Source organism: Nelumbo lutea, chromosome 7 (genome assembly GCF_056320005.1).
Source record: "Nelumbo lutea isolate HS-2025 chromosome 7, American lotus-T2T, whole genome shotgun sequence".
Classification (NCBI taxonomy): Eukaryota; Viridiplantae; Streptophyta; class Magnoliopsida; order Proteales; family Nelumbonaceae; genus Nelumbo; species Nelumbo lutea.
The window spans coordinates 8,923,819-8,943,589 of record NC_142690.1 but is presented as its reverse complement, the minus strand read 5'-3'; the positions used below and the strand labels follow the sequence as shown (position 1 = coordinate 8,943,589).

At 35.1% G+C, this 19,771-nt stretch overlaps 1 protein-coding gene across 7 annotated transcripts; it reads right to left on the bottom strand.

The window, feature by feature from the left end:
- Positions 1-4,284: 4,284 nt before the first annotated feature.
- Positions 4,285-16,215, bottom strand: LOC148844962 (P-loop NTPase domain-containing protein LPA1 homolog). 7 transcript variants are annotated; one of them, XM_088956280.1, is made up of 11 exons: positions 15,908-16,046; positions 15,500-15,830; positions 15,018-15,198; positions 14,709-14,901; positions 13,467-13,531; positions 12,437-12,771; positions 10,728-10,809; positions 9,986-10,477; positions 8,956-9,693; positions 5,181-5,297; positions 4,285-4,848 (listed from the first exon to the last, which is right to left on the bottom strand). In XM_088956280.1, exons 4-11 carry the CDS (start codon positions 14,731-14,733, stop codon positions 4,552-4,554), a joined length of 2,151 nt encoding a protein of 716 aa, XP_088812406.1. In that variant the 5' UTR covers positions 14,734-14,901; positions 15,018-15,198; positions 15,500-15,830; positions 15,908-16,046; the 3' UTR covers positions 4,285-4,551. The 7 variants fall into 7 exon arrangements, with proteins under 7 accessions (XP_088812406.1, XP_088812409.1, XP_088812410.1 ...); XM_088956283.1 differs by lacking the exon at positions 15,908-16,046 and adding an exon at positions 13,691-13,812 and having other exon boundaries at positions 15,500-15,641; XM_088956284.1 differs by lacking the exons at positions 15,500-15,830; positions 15,908-16,046 and adding exons at positions 13,691-13,812; positions 15,342-15,444.
- Positions 16,216-19,771: the final 3,556 nt, after the last annotated feature.

The following is a 19,771-nucleotide window of genomic DNA, read 5'->3' as shown; positions in this document are numbered from 1 at the left end:
CTTGTTTTTTGGTTTTGTTTTGTTTTGAAAATAATTTTTGGGTTTCACCAAAATTACAACTATATAAAAAATTAATATTTTTAAGGGAAAATTCTTTATCAGTACCTTGACCTCTCGGGGGTTGTGTCAACTGTAAATTTCCTTTACAATAGGCCCTTATCCTTATCCTTTACAATTTTCAGAATGTATTTATGCATTACTCAATTTTCAGAATGTGTCTAATAGGTCCTTATCCTTTACAATCCATTGGTTAATTTTGGAAATGTTAAAACTATCTATCAAGTGTCATCTAATTTTCTTTATCTGCCATTTCCACATAAACCAATTTAAACAAAACTCCTTTCATTTAAATCTTGACTCCAATAAATTATGTTGTTGTTTCACCTTGATTCCAAGCAATTTTGCTTTTCCGTTTTATGGAATGATAAATTGCTGATTACCGATAATGAATTTGTGGTTAATGAAGTCAAATCAAAACACAAGTAAATTCTTAAAATCAGCAAAGAAAAAATAAGTTATACCATTGTGGAAAAACATAAACAATCAACAGAATCTTTCCCTTGTAAATGCTAAGATCAACATCATTTCCCCTTGCATCCTAGCTGAGATAAGAAGGTTGTAGCAATTACCCAAGCTGGATTTTAGAATATATGGAAAATTTTCACTAGTTACATAAATTTTTCTTTAAAAGAATTAGAATATATAGGAAATCGTAGCAATGGTGGCAGTTTCGACCGTCGTTGGAACTTGGTCAGTTCCTGACATAGTCGTTGGTTCGTTCAAATATGTTCCTTGCACCATCTCAGTTCTTAACACCGTCGTAACGATGGCACAGCTCTTCAATCTCAAGATAGAAGACAATGAACAGTATCTTCTTTCAAGGGCAGTTTTGATATTTTAAAAGTTTTAAATGGTACAAGTCATTACATGATAAGAAAAACTGATGGACTATTAATGGCAAGGACCTATTAGATACATCTGAAAGTTTGAGATACTATATAGACAAGCTTTAAAGTTCTGGGACTGACTTGACACAACCCCTAAAGTTTAAGTACCAATCAAGAATTTTTTCTATTTTTATAAAAAGTTATAGAGGTATGATAGCCTATTCAAAATGCATGAACAGTAAACAAAACATTACATATAAATATATAAGGCCGCTTTGTTTCTGATATTCATTTTTTACATCAATCCGGTTTAAAGGTGTTAAAAAGGAGACCAACCCTTATCCCATTTACACTGTCTCTGTTTGGTGCACAACGATGTAAATGAGGAGGTAGCTTTTGTCAGCATTTGGGTGATATACAACTGGATCCTTGAGAACACCATTATCAGAGCAGAAAATTAGTGAGAAATAAAAAACAGATGAGAATGATGAGGGCATATCTGAGAAGAATGCATTTGTTCCTCACATCCTTGACAAAAGAAGAAAAAAGGGGGCAGATCTGAGAACGATGCATCTTTTTTCAGATCCGCGAAAAAGGAGAAAAAGACGGGGGCAACTCTGAGAATGATGCATCCCATCGGATGGACATGTTGGTGCCAGTAGAGAACACTGGTGATGTTTTGAACGTTGCAACAGCTAGAGGAGGTGCAAGGAGGGAGTTTTATTACCGATAGGGCAGACGATGGAATTTTACATCATCAATTTTATTGATGATAAATTTTCACCGAATATCGATGTAAAAGTTGGGCTCAGTGGAATTTTACATTGCTTTATGGTGTAAACCAACAACTTAAACAAATGCACGCAAACTCGAACCGAGATGTAAACTTTACACCGATTCGAGTTTCCACCTCAATCAACCCCAACCCAATATCACTAATAACGGTGAAATTGAAGAAGCGGGATCTGCTTCTCACAAATGGGCGCTTAACAGCACATCCCCCATGCATTGAAAGCATCTTCTATGAATAATAATTAATAAGTACGGAAGATGTTCCCATACATTGGTAGGATGTGTGTGAGGCGTCAGGTGTGAGGAGCAGATTCAGTCTTGAAATTAAATAGAATTTTAATCAAACAGCTCAGGCTTAGTTTCAAGTTCAAGCTCAATTCAAATTGGATGCTAATCAAGTTCATATCTCAGAATAATTTTGATCAATTATTTTGAATTCAAACTCGACCTATAAAATGTTCTACTCAAAAGCTCATGAGCTTGGCTCCATTAATATGTATTTTGTGGAACTCAACTCCAGTCGAAAAATAATGTTCAAATTTTGCTCAAACTCAAGCTTGAATGAATATTTTAGTCAAACGGAATCAAGACATGCCAGTTGAATTCGGTTATGTTTGATTGCATCCCCTAATCACCGCCAATTTTCTAAAAGTCATAATGTAATTAGCCCCGAGATTTATTTCTTCTATCATTTCCCAAAGTTTCCAATCGTATCTGGATAGTTCACACTATATAAAATCATTAAAAGGTCTTTCTTATACCTTATTAATAATCTCATGTCCATTGAATTTTGTGTTTATTGATGTATTTTTGAGATTGATATGGGTTTTCCATTGTGAGTGTTTGCACAGTATGTCTTCAAAATTGCCTTTTCATTAAGGGCCTCTCCATTTGTATTACATTCTAAGTCTGAATGTTTCTGAAACTATAATAATTACTTTAAGATGTGTATTGGAGTTGGTGAACTTTTTCTTGGTTCTAAAGTCTGAATGCAAAGAATGTTGTTCTGAAATCTAAATGTTGAATTCTAAAAGATAGAAAATGACCATTTTAACCTTAGATATGAAAATTTTGTTTAACTATTTAGCAAATTAATTAAATAAATATAAAATAATTAATGAAAACTGTTAGAACAATTAATAATTATTTATTAAGAGATATTTATTACATAATATTTTACTATTTATTCAATAAAAAATAAATAAGTAAATAATAATTATTAAATAATTGCAAATATAATAAAATAGTCATTCATATATAATAAAATATTTAAATATTTATTTTAATTTACAATATTTACTAAATTAGTTATTTTAATAGTTAATTATTAAATAAATAAAAATAAATTATTTCAATAATTAATTATTTTGTTTTAATATTTTTATAATTGTTTAATTAAATAAAAATTAATATAATCATCTTAATTATCAAAATAATTAAGAATTTTTAATTATATTATTTAAATAATTATGTAATTATTGTTTCTATGGTTAAGTATTAATATATTTTAATTATTATTAATTTGTTTTTATATGTTAAAATAATTAATTTATTTAATAATCCATTATTAAATTAAATTAAATAAAATTAGTATTGTTATTATTATTATTATTATTATTCAATAATCCATTATAAATAAGTCAGCGGAAATGGGTACCCTTGTGACTTGTGTGGAAGATAGGTGTATTGTAGAAAATAAAATACAAATATAAAGAGAGGGATAAAACTAGAAGTAAATTTATAATGCCAATTGATTGATGGGATGTCATTACAAATTAGTACAAATTCAGAGGTTTGAAGATTTTGAGCAAATGAATGCTCAGAAACCTCTTAAAGTGCACATGATCTCTTCAGCATTAAGAGATAAGTGGTAACGAACAGGCCCTTAAGTGTTTACCAAAAAACAAATAGTTAATTAAGTGGTTTGAGCACTGTATCTAGTAACCCTAATTGTTGAGTTGCTTTTTCAACAAATTTGGCTCTGTTTGGAAAGAGTACAAATATAAAAATGTACAATACAAATATATACAAAATACAAGGTTTTAAACTCTATATATTTGTATACTCCTTTCAAACTGAGCCAAAGGATCCATTTGTTTGCACATATGTTACAGTGTTCTGTTGTGTGTAAAATGGCTAAGAAATAACTCAAGACTGTGTTCCCACTTCCCAGGTGTATTTGTACTCCTTCCAAACTGAGCCAACGGATCCATTTGTTTGCACATATGTTACGGTGTTATGCTGTGTAAAATGGCTAAGAAATAACTCACGACTGTGTTTCCAGTTCCCACTTCCCAGGTACAAAATACAAGGTTTTGCACTCTACATATTTGTATTTGTACTACTTAGGCTCAAATGACCCATTTGTTTGTACATATGCTATGGTGTTCTGTTGTGTTTAAAATGGCTAAGAAATAGCTCACGATTGTGTTCCCACTTCCCAGGTGTATGTCAATTTCTGAATAAACGTAGGTACTCAGTCTGGATTCATATCTTGCAACGCTCGTATACCCATCAGGCATTCATTTTTTTTTTTCCCAAGTTGAAGAAATATTTAGTTGATTATCATCAAGGATCTCAAAATACGTGCAAATACAAATATAAATAAAACGAAAAAGAATTGCCAACTATAATGAATTCAAAAAAAAATTACTGTAGGTAGAAATTCCACCACTTCGGTTAATGTAGATCTAAAAAGGAGGAAAAAACATGTAATTCTAAAATGAAAAGGGAACACTGAAGTTCTTCATAGGCAGAAGAAACGACCAGTTCAGGTACAGATGAATAAATGGCGAACCAAGTAAGATTAAAGCATTAATAAGATCAAACAATGAAACAAACATTTCTCTTTTTACAACTGTACTTATCCGCTTCATGCATCTGTAGGAGGCATTGGAATGTTCACACGTTTAGGGTTGTTAGAGTGATTTCTTTGAAGAGGGAGGCTATTAACACGGCTAAAAGGCTTGCCTTCACAAACAAATTTTCCTGAGAGTTTCATGGAGTAGCATTTCCATAGCTTGTGATGCTTACGGGGACCATCAAAGGGACTGGTGGGATGGCTCAAAGCTTCCAAACTTGCAGCATCTTCATATAACATTCCATCCTTTAGGTCAGTATCATACTCATCATCCGATCTTGTGGATGATTCAACCACCGAACCTTCCAACTGCCAAGAGGGTAAAAATCGAAATGAGTCCACGGAGATAGCCTACTTTTACTTAAGAATTGATGATATCAAACAACCATTACTCTTTCATAGGTAATTAAACAAATACCAGGTTCATCTCAAGGTTCAAAATATTATGTATCCAAACGTATTGTACAATACATATTGGTTTAGTTTTCAGGATCACTAAAATACTTAGAGGTAGGTAGGTTTGATAGATCTAAATAGCAATTATTACCTTAATGTACCTATCTGCAAATTTGAATTGAGTATCAAGTGTGTTAATACTTTGAAGTTTGAACCATGGTTCATCTACATAGGTCGTTTCTTACCTCATGTCCAAGCTCAAAAATTGCATCTCTAGAATCATCATCATCATCATCACCATTATCATCATCATCTTGAAGTGGCTCCTCCTCACTTTCTGACGCCACCACTTGTTCCGTGAGCTGATCAAAAGGAGGGATTGCTTAGTTAGAAAGAGTAATACTTGACCTTGCTAAAAGGGTAATCAATAATAAATAAAATGTTATAGAACAAACACAAATAGTCAATAAATCTGTAACTCTGACTAAGATGCACAAAAGAAAACAGGTTGCCTAATTAGCACAAGTCACACTTGTCACTACTTCATTGTATCCTAAGCTCTTTAACTAAAACATATCTATCCCATCTTTTTCTCTTAATCAAATATTCAGTGTTAGTATTCACTACCAAAAAAAAAAGTATTACCATTGAAATGGAAAGGAAGTATCTTGGAGTAGGGGTGAGCATTATTCGGTTAAAACCAAAAAACCGAACGGAAAATTTCGGTTTGGTTTTTTTGCTTTTTGGTTATTTCGGTTTTGGTTTTCAGGTTTAGAAATTCAGTTAACCAAAAAAACTGAATTAACCGAACTTTATTATCTATAGTATATATATTAACATATAATACATTTATAATATGTATAAAATATATTATATTATATTATATTATATATTAAAATATATAATTTATTATATACATTGTATAATATATATTAAAATATATATAGTTTTGAAATTCGGTTTTAACCATAATAACTGAAAAGCAAACTGAAAATCTTAGTTTCGGTTATTTCGGTTTTGGTTTGGTTTCTAGCCGAATAAACCATTTGCTCACCCCTATCTTGGAGTATATAATAATATCATCCAAATTGGCAATTTCTACATGTATGTAAGTGGTCTTTGTCAAATTTGACACAATCTGCTGGATTTAGAAATCCTGGAAGCAACAAAATAAATACTCATTTACTGGAAAACCAAAACCCTTTTACTCCTCAAAATGCCCATAATGCCAAAGACTAAAGTGGTTTCCAACCTTAACAACTACATGCAGTCATAGTCTCATACTACCCTCATGCAATGACCATGTGAATGCATACAAAATATTTGAATTGCCTTGAAAATATACAATTAAAGTTATCAACACATTTACCTCCTTATTACTTCGATCCCTAAGGTAGAAGGAGCAACCAACCTCAAAGATTTCAGACCGATAAGGCTGCTTCATAGTTTTTATAAACTTCTTGCAGAGAGATTTAAAAAGGTGTTGGGATCTGTAATTTCAGAAAACCAATGTGTGTTTGTTGGCGGAAGACAAATTCTGGACAGTGTTTTATAAGTACTCTAGGAAGGAAGGAGAACCAGGTCTGTTATGTAAAATTGACCTTGAAAAAGCCTACGCTCATGTGAACTGGCAGTGTTTGAACTTCATTCTGGAAAAAATGAATTTTGGTCAGAAGTGGAGAAACTGGATGAGGGTATGCATATCTTCCCCCAAATTTTCTGTTTTAATTAATGAAAAGCGCTCTGGTTTCTTCAAAAATTCAAGGGGCATCCGCCAAGGTGACCCCCTGTCACCTCTGCTTTTTCTATGTATTATGGAGGTACTGACCCAATTCATCAACCATGCGGGTCAGGCAAGCCTATGGGAGGGTTTTGAGATAATTCCAAGTGGTGAGAGGGTAAATGTTCTTCACTTTGCTGATGATACTTTATGCTTCATTGGTGCTTCCTTCTCTCAGCTGGAAACTTTAATTGGGATTTTCATCCGGTTCGAGGTGGTAACTGATCTGAAGATGAACTTAAGAAAATCTTCTATCATTCCAGTGGGCAGAATTGAGGGGCTGGAAGAATGGGTGGAAGTACTGGGATATAAAATAGATATCTCCCAACTAGCTATCTTGGTCTTCGTCTGGGTACAAAAAGCTCATCCTCAACAATTTGGGAATCTGTTGTAGAAAGAATGGAAATAAAATTGGCGATTTGGAAGGCAAAATACCTTTCGAAATGGGGAAGAGTGACTTTGATTAAAAGTACACTTGCAAACCTTCCAACTTATTACCTTTCCCTCTTTCCTTTACCAAGTAAAGTGGCTAAGAGAATTGAAAAATTGCAAAGAGAATTTTTATGGAAAGTCTGGGAAGATGAGAAGAAATTTCACTTGGTGGCTTGGGATCAGATTTGTACTCCACGTAGTTCAAGTGGTTTGGGTCCAAGAAAACTGAAAACTTTTAACACTGCTCTAATGGGGATGTGGTTATGGAGATTTGGCACAGAAGAAGATAGTTGGTGGAGAAAGCTCATTGCTGCAAAATATGGCCTTCAGCCAGAGGGTTGGACAACTGCAATTAACCTTCCTTCCTATAGATGTTCTTTGTGGAAGGCTATAATGAAAGTGATCCCGAGTTTTCTGAAGGGTGTGGTCTTTCAGGTGGGAAAGAGGGACAGAATTCGATTCTGGAAGGATGGGTGGCTTGATGAAACAACTTTAGAGGTAAAGTTCCCTCTTATTTTTTCAGTGGCTGAGAACAAAGAGGCTACAGTGGCTGAATCTTTTGAGATAATGAGAGGGGAAGTGGTCTGGAAGCCTAGTTTCCGCAGAGCTTTTCAGGACTGGGAGGTGGAGGAAGTAATGAGACTCCTTAGCTGCAAGTAAGTGATATTTGGACCTGGAAATGGAAGGCTGATGGGAACTTCTCAGTTAAATCCTTTGTGGAGGGTCTAGTGCTACAGGAGATTCTGTTTTCCCATCTAAACAAATCTGGATTCCTTCTACCCCTTCCAAAGTCAATTTCCTAGTTTGGGCTGCAACTCTAAAGAAATGTCTAACAAGAATCAGTCTGATGAGAAGAGGAATCACCTCGGATGACCTAAATTGTGGGATTTGCGGTCAAATGGAAGAGTCCATGGATCACTTATGTATTCATTGCTCTTTTGCTTGGAGGATTTGGTCTCACTTCTTGCATGTGGTGGGCATTAACTGGGTGATGCCAGGATCGATTTAGGAACTTCTTCACAGCTGGTATATTCCAGGTCTATCAAAAAGAGGAAAAATCATTTGGAGGACCATTCCAGCGGCAGTGATCAGCACTATTTGGTCTGGGAGGAACAATAGAATTTTTAATGGTCTTTGTAAAAGTTCTGATGAGTTGATCAATTGTGTTGTGGCTAAACTTGCTTCTTGGTTATCAGTTGTTCCTGAGTTTAGCAATCAGAACATGTTTCTGATTCTAAATTCAGTTAGTTTATGGGATATCTGATGCTGTGTATGCGGGGGAGTCAATCTTGTTTGCTCCTCCATTTGTATGTGTTTCTTCAGAAATAATATTACCTTACTTTTTTCAAAAAAAAAAAAAAAAAAAACACATTTACCTCCTCATCACCATCCATTCAGAGTAGAAGAGATAAGAAAGTTGGGTCGGAAGTTACACTATGGAAATCCAGATTTCCATAATGCAACCTCAGAACAGAAAACGCATAGCATCTTATTTCTTCCATCCAAAAAAAAAAAAAAAATCAGTTTCAAAAATGAAACTTTAGTGACATAAGTTTCAGTATTCTCAAGGTAAGGTAGCCAAACCAAGGGAGTAAGGGTGTACTAGTACCAACAATAAGATTCAGTGATTATGCTATTAATCTCATCGATGATTTTCTAATATGTCAATCATAGCTATAGTAAGTGTCAATCCAAGAGAATTATAAGATGCAATTTGCATGGTTAACATTGTGAAAGACAACCCTTGCAGAACCCATACATACACTACATAAACATAGGATTGAAAACATTGAAATATAGACCACTACCTCCTTCAAGTGCCCTTCATGATGCAGTTGTGAACTGGAGGAAGAAGAAAGTTCAACCACTTCTTCATCTCCATCAAGTCTGAAATCGTTTACACTGCTCGTGTAGCTTGTACCTTCTGCGTCATTTGGCCAAGAACCTATCCCAAAATTACCAAACTGTATATTAACAGGCTCAGCTTCACGAAACTGAATTGATCCATAGATAGGACTCCCGACTACACTGGTACTAGCACTAGATGAAGAGGGCTCCTTTGTTCTATCTTCATGCATAAATGGCCATGCTTTGGAAACTGAGCCATCTGAGTTGACTATAGCCATGTAATGATGTAAAGATCCTTGCCTTTGGATCATCCTGAACATGCCTTTTGAACTGATAGAATTTGCATCATAATGCTTAGAGTATTCTTCATTTATTACTTTAACAGTGTTAGTAACCATATCATATAAGGAAACCCCCATCTGCCTCCTTCTCAAACAACTAAATATAGTTGAATGTATGGCTGCCACACTTTGGTCAACATTGGTGTTGTTCACCTTGGGTACAAGGTACTTGTCTGCCCTTCTGCATAAGTAGTCTTGTATAGTACGTATATTCTTGATGTACTTTGCATACTTATTTTTAGAAGGATCCAGGGTCATGTATTTGGCTCGGACAGCAAACCGTTCCAAGTGCTTTTCCTCATCTGATATGTATATCAAAAATGGAATTATGGAAGGATGCTTCTTCATAAGACCTATCTGGAATATAAGACCGAAGAAGAGAACGAAATCAAGAGTGGCAAGAGCCAATTTATAAGAAACAAAATTTCTTAATTAAGCTATACAATGACAAAGGTAAACCCTTGGTAATAATGTCTAAGCCCCTAAGACTCAAGCCAGTCAAGCCTGACTAATAAAAGTCTTTCCAAGAAGACTTTTCTTCATTTTATAAATTATTCATTTGCGTGACTTAAGTTGGAAAGTTAAAATCAAACCAAACCACTGAGATCCTAATATTATTTAAACGCACCCAGAGGGAAAAGAAGATTACCACAAAATTGAGACTCAAATGGACACCCTCCACCACTACTGATTCTTTGTTTTCCTCCCAGACTGTGATTAGCCTATCAAGACTGTCAATAACCATTTCACTCTGTGCTTTATAACCTTCAATTGCTAGAACTTTGGCAGCAACTTGTTCAGTTGGAAGATTGGAAACCCTGTCTGTTTTGTAACAGTCACTTAATTTCGTACATTCTCTCATGGATGGACCTGCTTCCAAGAAGTTGCCTTCAGGTGTATCACATAGAGGTTTTGGCATTGTTTCCAATTTCTCCAAACCAACCTGACCACTCCAAGTCATGGTGGATAATTTTCTGTCCTTTTTTCTCTTTGCTTCAGCTACAGCAGCTGGATCTAGAAACTCCCCAGCATGATATGTAGATGCCCACAATAGTGGGTTTTCCTTTTCATTAATAAAGCTCCTCATCATATGGCGAATAGAATCAGTAGAAACAACAGTTGTAATGCCTAGTCTGCTTGCCTGAAACATCAAAGTATACTATTACAATAAGATATGTTCAAAATGTAACAGGTATATGGCAACCATAAGATTATAGTTCATTATCTGTTAAAATATTTGAAAAGTTGCTTATTGTTGTCTCATTTTATTCTCAACGTCTGGGGAACAAAAAAAGATAAAATTATGTTGTTCCTTAAGTATAATTTCATATTGCTTCATAGATTCAAAACAAGGAGGAAACATGAGGCTAATACGTGCACTGAAGCAATACCAGTAAAGAAGAGAGAGTTGACTTGCCACATCCACTGGTACCACAAAGCAAAATGGTAACAGATTCCTTCTTTTCACGAAGTCTATGGCAATAGAGAAAAATTAGTCCAGAGAATAGCATGAATTATGTAAGGATATAGTGTAGATATTGAATAACAATCTAAGACGTTGGAAGTCAGTTCCATGTTAAACAAGACAACAGAAGATATAGTAGCAATTTGTGCACCACTGGTTTGGCTAACCCATCTAAGCCATGTCAACAGTGACATGAAATTCATACATGTGGAAAATTTCGGTTGTCTATGACAAAAATCTTAAATTTGCTATACAAGAATGTCTTGCCACTTCAATCTAATTTTGGTTAAAATCTTTATAATTAAATTAATTTCCATGAGAACAGAGCTACTTGGAAGAAAAAAGAAAGTTTCAAATTCAAAGCCAACACTTCAAAAATATTAACAATTGACTCTATACATATTTATGAAGGCCATTAATGTAGTCTTGCCTTTTCCAAGGGCACTAGGTAACATGCACAAAGAATTTTTTTTGAGAGAAAGTAATTGAATTCCATTAGATAATAAAAAAAAAAGGTACACGAGAAGATAATTCCCATATGACCATGGAATGGCTCCCTATTTTGACTGGACATTTGGGAAAAAAGTTTCAAAAGAAGCCCTCTATATGCCTCTATTTTTGTCCTCATTCTCTGTTCAGTAGCTTCAGTACTTGTAAATACTTGCATGGTGCAAGCCTTAGCACGTTTCTCAAATTTTAGATTTCACTTTTTGAGCTTGAAAAAATAATAGCTTGGAAATTTTATAGACCCATTTCCTTCATAATTGAAACTCCATATCCAAAAGGAGAAACAGAAAAACAAAACATTTTATCCATCACTTTTCCAAAAAACAAAAAACTGCACATCTTATTCGAGGGTCACATGGTGCAAAATTAAATTCTAGTTTTTCTCCAATTCTTGGTTGTTAGGATCTTACTTGTAGTTCAACTGCACACAAAGTTTATGTTATTTGAGAAAAAGGGAGAATAGCAGATGGAGTCTCAGATACATGTCAAGTAGGATGCTAAATAGGTGCTTTGAGATAGAGGTGTATACTATAACATTAAGTCATTTTTTCATGCTTGCCAAAATCTTCTCATATTCCTTGTTAGGATGTATGCAGATTTTACAATCATTGTCAGCAACAAACATTTTCTCTTTATATTGAATAGAAGCTGTAATTGCCACTTTACTCTTCATGAGAAAAATTCATCCTGATGGCATGCTAATTCAGAGTTAATGTTGGTACCATATAAAGCTTAGAAGTAGAGAAATATCCAAGGTCTTCAAAATCAATCTAGCAAGAGACTTCTACTCCATGTTTATTCATCATATGACAGACTGTCTATTGACAGAAAATACAAATTATACCATTCCTTAATATAGAGAAGTGGAAGTTGGAATAATGGTTAGGCCTTTTTTAAATATTAACAAGATTAAGATCATCATTTCCAGAAAATATTGCTCATCTAAAATCAAATTTATGTGATATAGGATATACAACAGAACTACTCTACTCATCTTGATTTCATGTCATTTTCCTAATAATTGGGCTTGACATATAACACAATCAATATAATGGTAGAAGATTCCTACCATTAAGAGTAAAAAACAGGATAGCAATGCCATTCTACACAGAAAAAGAAAAATAATACCTGCATGCAAGTCCAATATCAGCACACTGACTTGGTCCCACATAACGATATTTTTCAAGAGTACTGCATATGACATCCAAGAACCTCCCTCTCTTCACTGTCACAGATACCCGTTTCTTATAAAGATCATATGGCTTATCTCTATCTTTTGCAGAATGATCATTTTTCATGTTCTCATGCAGTTGACCTTTTGAAGTTTTAAAATCATCATGACCTTCTTTTCTGATGTAAGAGAGTTCCGTTATCCCATCAGAAACAAAGGTTCCCCTCACTTCAAAGTCAACTGCTCGTTTTAGGTTTTCATTCTCCAAGATATCAAAAACTCGTCTACTGATCTGTTGCAACAAAATGGCATTCAAATTATACAACTAAACAGTTCTTTAAGGAAATATCTCACATACAGTACAAATTTAAGAAAGGTAAACAAAGTATCCCACCCAATAACATCCAAAAAACAAATAATCAGGAAATTTTGTTGGCAATCTTTTAATTGTGACTAATAATGCATGTTTTGTTTGAAATGTAGAAATTACTGAATGTACAAAATAATCCAATAGGAAATTTTGTTGTCAGCATTTAACTGAATATTACTTGTTTTTCAACAAGAAAAACAAACCAAACTAAATCTTAGAAATCTATGATAAAAATATATTTGGCATTTCAATAATAAAAATGGGAGGGAACCCTACTTTTCCAACAGATTTGGGAGGCAAAAACAACTAAAGTTTCAGAACATAAGCAACGACATTCGGTTTTCAAAACATACTTCTAATAAAGTAATTTATCTCTTCCTAACAAGCAGTCTCTTATAAATTTTTTCTTGAGGCTTTTGAGAATTTTATTCATTGTAGAAGAGGGAATTATGCATTTTAGTACAGGAGATAAGGTTAATGACCACCTATCTGTCTTCATCCTAAATATAAATTGGACCCTGATACATTTGACGAAAGCCTTTTTCTACTCCTATGTTCGTTGTATTCTTTACTTGAAACAAAAGAAATATGTCCATTGTGATTTCAGATTTTCCAACCTTGGAGACTTTGTCCACTGGATTGAGAGAAAGAAACCTTGAAATTTGTTGCCTTGAAAAGATTTCTGAAAAAAAAAAATCCAAATTATGGCTTGGACCTAACACCACAAAGTAGATACAGAGAAAGAATTATGTGCCACTATCAATGCCATATGAAAACCCAGATGCCCATGGTGGATTTACTTGCTGCAGAGTTGATAGATAAGGTATATTGGGGAACTAACCACTGGGTAAGTGTATCGAAGTCCTTTTAGAAGATTTTCATGTAAATTTGGAGGCAGCTGGCATAAGGGGCTAGCTCTCATTTCACCATGTGGTGAGGTTCAATGTGCTCTCTAGCCTATCTCTGCATTACCAATCCCAAAAAAATGCACATCATGCATTCATCCAATAAATAAGAATTTAATCTGTTAAGTATTTAAAATATCTTTTAGTCAATATGGTTTCCTTCATTTCATATGCAACCAAATGCATCCAAAACAAACAAGCTTTTGGCTGTGAGCCTATGACATGTAAATTTGTAATGTATTGCTTCTGAAAAAAAATGTGACTAATTGAAAGAAAAAAGGCCAACAAAAAAAAATCTATTAGTACTTATACAAATGCTACTGATCGTCACAAGCTTAAATGACCCAAACTATTATAAATTTAAAATGACAATAAAATCATCACTCCAATAAGGAAATAGAAGGTAGATGCCTTTTACATTTGTGTTTGTATGTAGATATATATTAACTAGACCATTTTCCAATAGATTAAGGGAGACAAAAACAACTAAAGCCCATTAGCCAACGCTGGTCCCAATCATCCTGGGCATTGGGAGGGGTGGACTGGATATCAGGATATGAAGCTAATCTTTAGCATTTTGGCACAAAGTGGCTGTTCTCAGACTTGAACTCATGTTCTCATATTTGCCAGACCACGATTTTACCATTGCACCAAGCAATGGCCTCTGTATAGGAGAGTGCTAAATATGAATTAAGAGATTTAAGCCTGCAATACTATTTCTCTAGCCATACAAAAAAAAAAAAAAAAAGAATGAAGCCGAATCAATATATGCATTCATCTAATAATAAAAGAAATCAATCTCTTTAAGTATTTAAATGTCAGTTAAGCAATATGTAACATCTTCAGAAGTCAAAAAGAAATACCAAAACTAAGGGAGCATCAAAGATGTATATTAGTGAAATCAAATGAACAGAAACGAAATGAAAGAACTTCACGATTGAAAGAGTAAAGCACCTTGAAAGCATGATGCACTTTGCATCCAACTAATTGCAAAACACTCTGCAGAGTCGACTTTGTGTACCAAAATGATGTATCAGAATCATTGCATGATCCTGGCGCTAGCCTGTGTTGCTTTTCAGTTTCTTCACCATTATCATCATCAATAACAATGACATAACAAAGTTTCCGAACATCCATATTCAAAACTCTGTGAGATAAATAACTAGATGTCATCTTACAATCTGTCAACGGCAATAAGTGAAAAAATGAAAAAGAAATCCTTAACAAAGTTTAGAAAGAGAATTTTAGTTACAGTATTTAAACCTGAGACAGAAATCAGATTGATTTGGAACTGAAATATAATTATGAGAAGGATCAATCTTGTTCTCTTTCTTCAATCAAAGATTCAAACGATTGACAAAATGAAGAGAAATAACAGAATCAGAGCCTCCAAAGAAGAGTTTTCTCTTGCTTCCTTTACGAACAGGATTAGCATCGCGATTCACTGGCACCAATAAAAGTGTAATCAAATTGGCGATCTGGGTATTCCACCCATATGGCGGTTTAGTTCCATAACCCAATAAAAACTACTAAAAATATAAAATTTCTTAAACAGGAGGAGCTACAAAAATATAAAATTTCAAATACCCAGATGGGAAACTGAATCTTAAACCAAAGCATCGAAACACACATAATTAGAAAGGGGAAGAAGCCTGAACTGAAATTAAAAATAATCGACTTTGAGTTGAAGAATTTTGATCGAAAAAAGAGAATTCAAGTGAAGAAAACGATGGACGATATCTTACTAACAGAGATTCAAAATGGGTATTTGCTCTAGTGATAAAATTTGACTCAACCGCCTCCAAATGAAAGCCTTGACCAGAACTTCAGCAGACACCATGAACAGTGGAACATCTCCGATACACCAACGGTTGCATTTTCCATATTTTCTCGTGCAAGGATCACATGATACGAAGGGTAACGGTTCGGTGAGAGGATCTGCAATTCAGATTGCCCAGATCGCATCAGAGTGAAATCATCCCAATAAAAAGGTGGGTTGGTGGTGGTATGATTCTATGATATTCGAAAGCTACGATTCTGAGCGAAGATGCTTGTTCCATGCTATATTCATCCGTTCTGTCAAATCCAAACAAGAAAGATTCATCCACTAAAGTCATGCGTAGAATTTTCAGATTTAACGTTTACCGCCTTACCGGGTCCCGCCACCGCAGAACAAATTCGACCTTGTTGATCTTGGTGAAGAAAAGAGAACAAAAATCTTCATCTGAAATGCCATTGAATCTTAAATCGCTGTCTCAACATCCTCTACTCTCAATCATGTGCAATCCACCTCACACTCACACAATGGTCAGGGAAAAGGAGTGCTGACCCAGCGGCATACAAGTGTCTTCAACGCCGTGTGGGACCTGTCTAGTTTGGGCTTTTTGAGATAGGGCTAGGCTGGGCAGGGGTGCAACTTTTGCATGTTGGGTGTGTGGGGCCTGCCAAAGTTGCACCCCTACCCATTCTTCGCCACTACCCAATTATTAAGTCATGGTCCCTTGTCGGTGAACACTTGCCATTAAATTGTCAAGGCCATTAAATTGTCATCAAACTAAGAACCATTAAATTGTCATCAAACTAAGAACCTGCAAAAATGCTTTCAAGTTCTGAAATAAAACCCAATTTGGGCATATACAAAACCACATCTAAAGAGTTTTTGAGAAAATAACAAATTTACAACTGAGGGCTCTGTCAAGGAAAAAGCATCAAGAACTACACTCTCTTAAAGACCAATATAATTATTGGCCGGTTAAAGAGAGCAATTGTGGAGAATGAAATCAAGGGAGTTATGGCTTAGATAATGATACAGAAATACACAAGTCATTCCCCACATGACCAATTTCAATAACCCCAAGAACATTGTTGATTGGCCAAAATGTCTTAAAGACCAATATAACTGTTGGTTTCTGTCAAGGGAAGAGCTGCAAGAACTGCACTCTTTAAGACCAATATAACTATTGATTGGCTAAAAAAGAGCAATTGTGGAGAGTGAAATCAAGGGAGTTACAGCTTAGAGAAGGAGACAGAAACACAAAAGTCTTTCACCACATGACCAATTTCAAGAACTCCAAGAACATCATTGATTGGCCAAAATGTTTGGATGGCTCTAGGACCTCTAATAAGGATTCTGTAATTAATACTTTCAAATAAGCACTTCAACAAGTGGGAGGCCTTCCATAAGTCTCTAATCCAACTCAACTAAATGGCCTGAATCTCCCAACTCTATCCCCTCAACAGAAGGATTCAGTCTTAGTTTCACCTACTTTTGAGGAAATTTCATCAGTGGTTAAACAATTTAACCCTCATAAGGCACTAGGACCTGATGGCTTCACTCCTCTCTTCTTCCAATATTTCTGAAATATAATTGGTCAGGACATTTACTCCATGGTGCAAAGATTTTTTAACACAAAATTTCTACCTAAAGCAATAAACAACACAAATGTTGTCTTTGTACTCAAAAACAACAAGCCTGTGGATGTCTCCAATTTCAGGCCAATCAGCTTATGTAATGTCCTGTACAAGATTATCACAAAATTGATGGTGCAACGCCTACAACCAATTTTGCAAGACTTAATATCACCAAATCAATCGGGTTTCTTGAAGGAAAAACAAATCTCAAACAATGTCTTGCTAGTGAAGGAGATTCTACAAAAGATGAAATCCCAACCTGAAGGTAAGAAATACATGGCTATTAAATTAGACATGTCAAAAGCTTTTGATCGTATGGGTTGGTCTTTCTTATCCCATCTGCTCCGCAAAATGGGATTTTCCAAACAAATGGTGCAATTTAATTCATTAGAGTATATCTACAGCCTCCTCTACAAAAATAGCTAGTGAATCTCATGGCCAGTTTTCTCTGAAAAGAGGATTAAGACAAGGCGATCCAATCTCTTCGTATTTGTTCATACTGGGGATGGAGGCTTTCACTCAGCTATTAAACAAAGCAATGCCATTGAGTCAGTTTAAAGGAGTGAAAAAAAGCAATTTTGGGCCTCCAATCACTCACCTTTTCCTTGGCGATGACTGTATCATCTTTTGTAAAGTAGAAGTAGGGCAAGCAAGATCTTTGGTTTCAGTTTTACAAGAATTTGAAGAAATGTTGGATCATAAAATAAACTACTCCAAGTCAAGCTTATTTTTCAGCCACAATGTCCCCAAATATCACTGAAGAATCCTCTCTCACATGCTCCACATATCTCAATCCATGATTGGCTCTAAGTACCTTGGTACCCACATTGTCTCAAACCAATGCTCTTCACACAAAGATATCATAGAGAATGTTTCTTCAAGAGTCACGTCTTAGAGTTCACAACTTCTTTCTCAAGCAAGGAAAACTACTCTAGTTCATTCGGTATTGCAGGCTATACCAGTGTACACCATGACCACAAAATTAATCCCTCAATCAGCCTCGATGAAGCTGGAAAAAATTAAAAGATCATTTTGGTGGGGGAACTCCAATAAAGCATCTATTCATACAATCTCATGGAATAAAATCAGTCGGCCTAAGAATCTAGGAGGTCAAGGCTTCATATCAATAAAATCCATGAGCAAAGCCATGTTTTCGAACCAAATATTGAGACTGCTAACAACCACCTCAAGCTAGGAGGTCAATAAACTCAGAATTCCATTTAAATTCCAACTATTCCTATGGAAGCTAGTGTGGGAAGGCATATCAACTAAGAATAAATGCCATGCTTAGTTGCGGGAAAGGGATCAAATATGTGTCCTCTACAAGACTCAAGTTGAGACAATCCATCACCTTTTCTCTCGATACCCTTTTGCTAGGGCAATCTGGTGTGAATCTCAAATCGGGTTAAATCCATCACTTTTGCCCATGAAACCTATACATCAAGTCATAAAGGAGTGGTTCCATGAATTAATTATCCACTTTGATAACAAGTTGTAAATAGCTTAGCTAGCTTCAACATCCTAAGCTACCATATCTGGAAAGCTAGAAATAAAATTTTATTTGAGCTCATGGAGTTGGACCCGAAACAGGTGGCCAACCTACTGTCTCGGTTCTAGTACAACGAACCATTAGATCAAACCCTTCCTAATGAAGCTAATCGAGCTCTCACTAACATGGATACATACTCACTTTTGGCTCTTTTGATCATTCTCTTGGTTATGTAGGATGTGGGTTCTACATCAGCCACTCCAGTCACCACCTGGTTTTTGCAAGAGGAGCACCTTGTTAGGCTATCAACAGCCCCGACGCTAAAGTTAGAGCACTCTCATCTGAAGGTCTTTTCTAGTAATGAATCTTTAGTAAACATGGCAAAGTTTGGCATGACGAGCCATTGGATTTATCAACTACACAAGAGTCAGCTTAAAAGACTAATATCTACTTTTATTTCTATATCTTTTGAGCATATACATAGGCAGTATAATCAATTGGCCCATACTTTTGCTTACTTATCCTGTAAGGGCTAGTTTAAGTTACACTTCAACTCACGCTTATCTCCTCATGTAACTTTCAGCATATAAATATATTTTGTTCTTTTGCCAAAAAAAAAACTTTTGTAGGCCCCACATGACTGTGAATCGATTTTTATATAGGCTATGTTTGGATTTTCGGTCATTACGTTGTGCTCAATTAAATAATTTGGGGTTATTTATTTATTTTTTATCTGAGTCTAGATTTGGTCTTTAACTAGTTTGAGCCCAACCCAACTATATACATATATATTTGTATAAATGTATACATATATGTATAATTTTAGAATGAATTCATTGACCAACCCAACCTTAATTTGGGCCCGAGCCCAACCCGTGCATCAAATTATAATGCAAATTGGTTTTAGGTGGGGAAGATTGGGCTTGACCTCATACTTGGTCCAAGTTTTGGCATGGCCCAAACCTTAGGATTGGGTTTGGGTTGACCATAAACCCGATTCAAGCCACTTGACTTACACACCTATGATTGGGTGAATGTAGCCAGTAATGTGTTGGGACCAATACATCTAAATCCAGTGTATACCTTTCTGGATCTACTACACCAACAAACTCTTCGC